This window comes from Primulina tabacum, chromosome 1 (assembly GCF_025594145.1).
Source record: "Primulina tabacum isolate GXHZ01 chromosome 1, ASM2559414v2, whole genome shotgun sequence".
Classification (NCBI taxonomy): Eukaryota; Viridiplantae; Streptophyta; class Magnoliopsida; order Lamiales; family Gesneriaceae; genus Primulina; species Primulina tabacum.
This window is the reverse complement of record NC_134550.1, coordinates 57,174,566-57,179,359: the sequence shown is the minus strand read 5'-3', so window position 1 is coordinate 57,179,359 and position 4,794 is coordinate 57,174,566. Positions and strand designations below refer to the sequence as shown.

General features: G+C 33.0%; 1 protein-coding gene across 3 annotated transcripts; it reads right to left on the bottom strand.

The window, feature by feature from the left end:
• Positions 1–878: 878 nt before the first annotated feature.
• Positions 879–2,798, bottom strand: LOC142520276 (dof zinc finger protein DOF2.5-like). 3 transcript variants are annotated; one of them, XM_075623281.1, is made up of 2 exons: positions 2,538–2,798; positions 879–1,920 (listed from the first exon to the last, which is right to left on the bottom strand). In XM_075623281.1, exons 1-2 carry the CDS (start codon positions 2,559–2,561, stop codon positions 1,078–1,080), a joined length of 867 nt encoding a protein of 288 aa, XP_075479396.1. In that variant the 5' UTR covers positions 2,562–2,798; the 3' UTR covers positions 879–1,077. The 3 variants fall into 3 exon arrangements, with proteins under 3 accessions (XP_075479396.1, XP_075479402.1, XP_075479408.1); XM_075623287.1 differs by lacking the exon at positions 2,538–2,798 and adding an exon at positions 2,143–2,527; XM_075623293.1 differs by lacking the exon at positions 2,538–2,798 and adding an exon at positions 1,998–2,093.
• Positions 2,799–4,794: the final 1,996 nt, after the last annotated feature.

The window sequence follows — 4,794 nt, the reverse complement described above, 5'->3', positions numbered from 1 at the left end:
TAGTATTTCATGATAATAATGATGAATTTCAAGTTTACTCAATAACGATGTCATTTGAAATTCATTTAAATTTGTATTATTAATATATGAATTAGTAAGGTGTCGAATTAAGTTTTGATCTATTATTTCATTGTAAACAATAAAATTAATCGAAATTCATGAATTTTAAATTCAACTCCGATACGTAAGTACACCGTGGACTCTTTACTTAAATGAAGTGCTTTTCTTGGCCGGAAGAATCGCATTCACCTTCAAACTTGGCAGTCCCTCCAAAGAAGATCTCTTTTAAGCTTTATTTTGTTTAGAAGGAGGGTTTGAAATTTAAACTAAATTATCTATGCCTCTGTGTGTCTCAACTTTATGACTGATTGGACCTTAATTTATAAATGGGATGCATTAATCCCAATAAGTCTAGTACAAAATTCCTTCGACGTTGATCATAGATTTAACTTTCATGCATCTATATATATATATATATATATATATATAAAATTAGCGTTGCAGAAGCTAAGCTCGAAGACATGTGCCTTTAATTCGTTATAATAATTTGTAAGGTTTAAATATCAGAAATATATGTAATAATAATAAGGGAACAGATGATATTCATCATTTTATAATTTTGTAAACATATTCAAAAGGGTATATTTACCCTAGCGCGCGGTAGAATCGGTACATTCGTACAGAGAGACCGAAACTGATACTAGATAAAATCTAATAGATGGGTGCCAAATTTTATATAAACAAAGCTAGAATTATATCTAAACGTGATAACTTTAGGGATAATTCATGACAAATATCAGCAGCTCACTTTTTGCAAGCTATGTATAGCTCCAATCAGTAATAAATCACAACACTCGAAGAACTAATTAAAAGACAAATTAACTAGAAACACAACAATCACATGTAGTATGTTTGTTAGTCCCAAATAACACCAAACACAGTCGACCATTTCCATGAAACCAGAAAATTATACATATAGGAACATAAAAATTAAAGAAGAAAAATATCAGAAAGAAATACTGCATGGAGCCTAATACTAGTAATTGTCCTTACTTCAAGATACTTATAATATACATCTCAACTTAAAATTTCGTTCCAGTATCCATTTGAATTCTCTTGTTCCTTTCTTGCATTCGTTTCAGTGCTTGTGCTCGAATGTCGTTTCATGGCTCCAAAAGGGAACAGTAGGCTTTCATTAATATTCCTTTCTTGGGACAATCTACCAGAATTCCCATGAAATTTATCAAAGGAGAAAGGATGGGATGGTTTGATTTCTTGAAATTGGAATCCAGAAGCAAAAGGAGTGGCGTTATCATCTGCGTTAGCCATAGGGAGAGAGGGATTCAACCCCCTTACTGCAATGCTATTCCTTGAAAAATTTAGGGCTGAAAGTTGAGTAGGATTGAAGGATGGTGAAGAAGAAATAGAGTTGATCATGACATTTTGGTTTTCAATCTTGGGAAACTCTAGAAACTGAGGGATCACATGATAGTAATCTTGTGAAGCTGGGAAACCAAGATTAAGATCCTGCCCCTGATCATGGATTGTAAGGTTCTGAGATGCGAAGCTCGGAGGGTTCATATCGGGAAGCTGCTTTTGGGATGAAACTGATGGTGCAGTTGCCATTGATAATGAAGGTGAACTAATAAAAGAGTTGGATTTCTTGTTCTTTCTCGAACCACCTCCAACCGGAACATTTCTTAGGGTTCCGCCTTCTGTCCAATACCTTCTACAACTCTTGCAGAAGTATCTTGGTTGAGTGAGGCTATAGTTGTTGTAATAACAGAACTTTGTGTTGGTTGAATGGCACCTTGGACAATTTATGGCTTGGTCTTTCTGAGGCTTCACCTTTCTCTCCATTACTGCCCTTGTGCATTCATTTGGAGGAGCTGTTGCCATAGTTTTTTTCCCACCAATCTCCTGAAATTAATAATAGAAAATATATCATATATAAGTACTATACGCCAGGGCTTATAATAAGGAAATGCTATACGTACTTTCATGTTTGGGATTGATGAAACTAATAAAATTAGAAAGAGATACCAAATTACTAGCTAAATAGACGAAACTAGCTAGCTATCTCGGAAACTTTAAAAGAAAGGAGAACAAACATTAATATTAACAACGAATTAAGAATAGTACCTTTTTCATCCTAACCAGTCTTCATCAATGCACAGAACATGCAAAGAAAGGTGGAAAGCAAAGAAACGTGTAATATATGGTGTCATATCTCTCTCTCAGACACATTTTCTGTATTTAAGAACTGTCTCGAACCAAAGGTTAAGACTTAAGAGAAGACATAAAGAGGATGTAAAAAAGAAAAGGATATTTCACAAGATGAAAGAAGTAATATCGATAAAGGTATTATTGTGATTTAGTCTATTACACAAGTCAAAGACATATTCAATCCATAAAGACAACAAAATCAGGTATATCTTCTCCAACCACATAAATAATAAGTTCAAATTCTTCAAGGAAATCTCGGAGCACCCCGAAAAAGAAAATAATTGTGATGAACAAGAAAAAACCCTTCTCACCTGAGTCCATTGAGCACCATCCATGAATCGAAACGAACGAAAAAAGGAGCTAACAAAAAGGAAAAGCGATGGAGAAACTTCTCCTTTTTTAATCGTCTGCAGCTGTACGTCTTCAATTCAAGAAAGTGGATGTTATTTGAGTTGATCTAGGGTGGGTTTTTTGAGTTGGCTCTACTTTTATGGGTGATGGAAGGAAGAAGGAAAGGGATTGTTTGTTTTGACTGCACTTATTACCCTACATTTAATATATTGCTGAGCTTTAACCTATGGTATGAACTTTTGTCTGCTTTTGTTCACCATCATCCATCTTTTTCACTATTTAATCATCCCCCAAGTGCATATGTGAATGTACATTCTTTAGTGGATCTCACTTTTTTGACTCCGGAATGAAGGAATCCTTCAATCATGACGTCTCCATGCCATTCCCACCATCCCACTATATATATATATACATATATATATATATATATATATAGCTCAATATTCTTCGTAATAAACAAATTATAGATCAATATATATATGCCAACTAACATGGTAGACTTATCAGGCAGCAGTCACTCTTCAAATTCAAAAAAAAAAATTGTGTTTTTTGTGTAATCTTTTTAAAGAAAATTGTAAACTTTGATTTACACATCCTACCTACGTGTTCTTAAAAACGTACGGCATCAAATCAAATTTCGGGATCTCTTTCTCTCTCTAGTTATATGACACAATTAATCCCATGGTTTAAATTTTTAAAAGAAGGAACAATTATATCTTGTTGCATGTTGTGAAGACATGTAAAGAAAAAGACTACAATCCCTTTACGCTTTACCCATGTGTTTTCCTTTATTAATCGAAAAGGCCAATGTGTTTGCATGTTCAAAACCATCATCATGAAAGAAGAAGGAAGAAAAATCTTCTCGAAAGTGCTTTGCAGTTTTGTGAAAATAAATTTCAAAAGAATTAGTATGAACATTAATCTTTAATTTATCAAATGCATTTTTTGTCCCTTATAATTTTCCTAACTCAAACATTCTTCAACTACTTTCAAGATCAGTCCATATATAGAATTTAATAGCCTCTGGATGATCTAGCTTACCAACAGGCAGAATTTCAATATTTCCCATTGCCTTTTGTTTATGATTTCGTTTTTGATCCATGCATTATTTCTTGCTGCTTAATTTCAGAACCACCTCATATGCATTGCAAATTTATACTCCGTTAAATATGCTTTATTTCATGCTTTTATAATCATAAGAAAAAAATATAATAGACTAAGACTGAAATTCGATAACATATCGAACCAAAATAGCAAGAAGATGAATATACGAAACTAAAAATATAAATCTTTCTCACTTTAAAATTCAGACATGTAACCAAATATATTTTGGAACCACATTTGAATGCAAGTGCCAAGTGTTATCCAAACAATGAATCAGAAATAAAGTGACCAAAATGCTTAGAATTGAAGTCATAGATGTAAAATTGACAAAATGGAAATAGTGGGCTTTGTTAACGATTTGAAAAACAGGCCGACAAAACAAGCTTTGGTGGGCTCCAATTAGTGCGCATTAGACTGGGCAAATGGGAACGCATTTTTCCCAGCCAGCCCCAAATAATTTTTTTTTAATTTATTTAAATATTTCATGCAATATTGCTTTAATAATGAATTGATGATGGTCTAAGGATGTGATTAAGTTTGTAGATCAATTTTATAATTATGTTCAATTCAAACCATAACGTGATCTGAAACAAAAAAAAAAAAAACTAGTGTTTCATGGTTTACTACATGCGTAATTAATGTTATATATTCTATGTTTTCGATTGCAATATTGTATATTGTATGCAATATCTATGATAAATATATCATGACACATGAAGTATGTATATAAGAATAATTAACTGCACAACCTCGTTTGCTTGTCTATACGATATTATGGACCCATCGATTAATCTACTAAACCTGCGGGTCAGAGTACTGCGTACACCTCAATTGCATGGGGTGCACACTCACTCAATTATTTGAGTAGCCATTTGACTGTACTGATTTTTGTATATATTTGTACATGTTACGATGCATATTAACCATTCTGCATCATTGCACGTCTATTTCATGAGTTCATCTCAAAATTTAGGGTTACATGTCTATTACATGCTTTATTTCTTACTATGAAACACGCTTGAAACTAAAATGACACATCCCAATTAATATACATCTTACTAGGTGTGTGCTTTGTTATACATACGTAGGTTCAGATTATCTAGGTCACGTAGA

What these genes read in the sequence shown, in the direction of transcription:
- LOC142520276 (XM_075623281.1), bottom strand. Translation starts at nt 2,561, where the DNA reads ATGGATGGTGCTCAATGGACTCAG. An exon ending in ATGGTGCTCAATGGACTCAG is followed by an intron (nt 1,921 to 2,537) that starts GTGAGAAGGGTT and finishes TATTAATTTCAG; the next exon opens with GAGATTGGTGGGAAAAAAAC.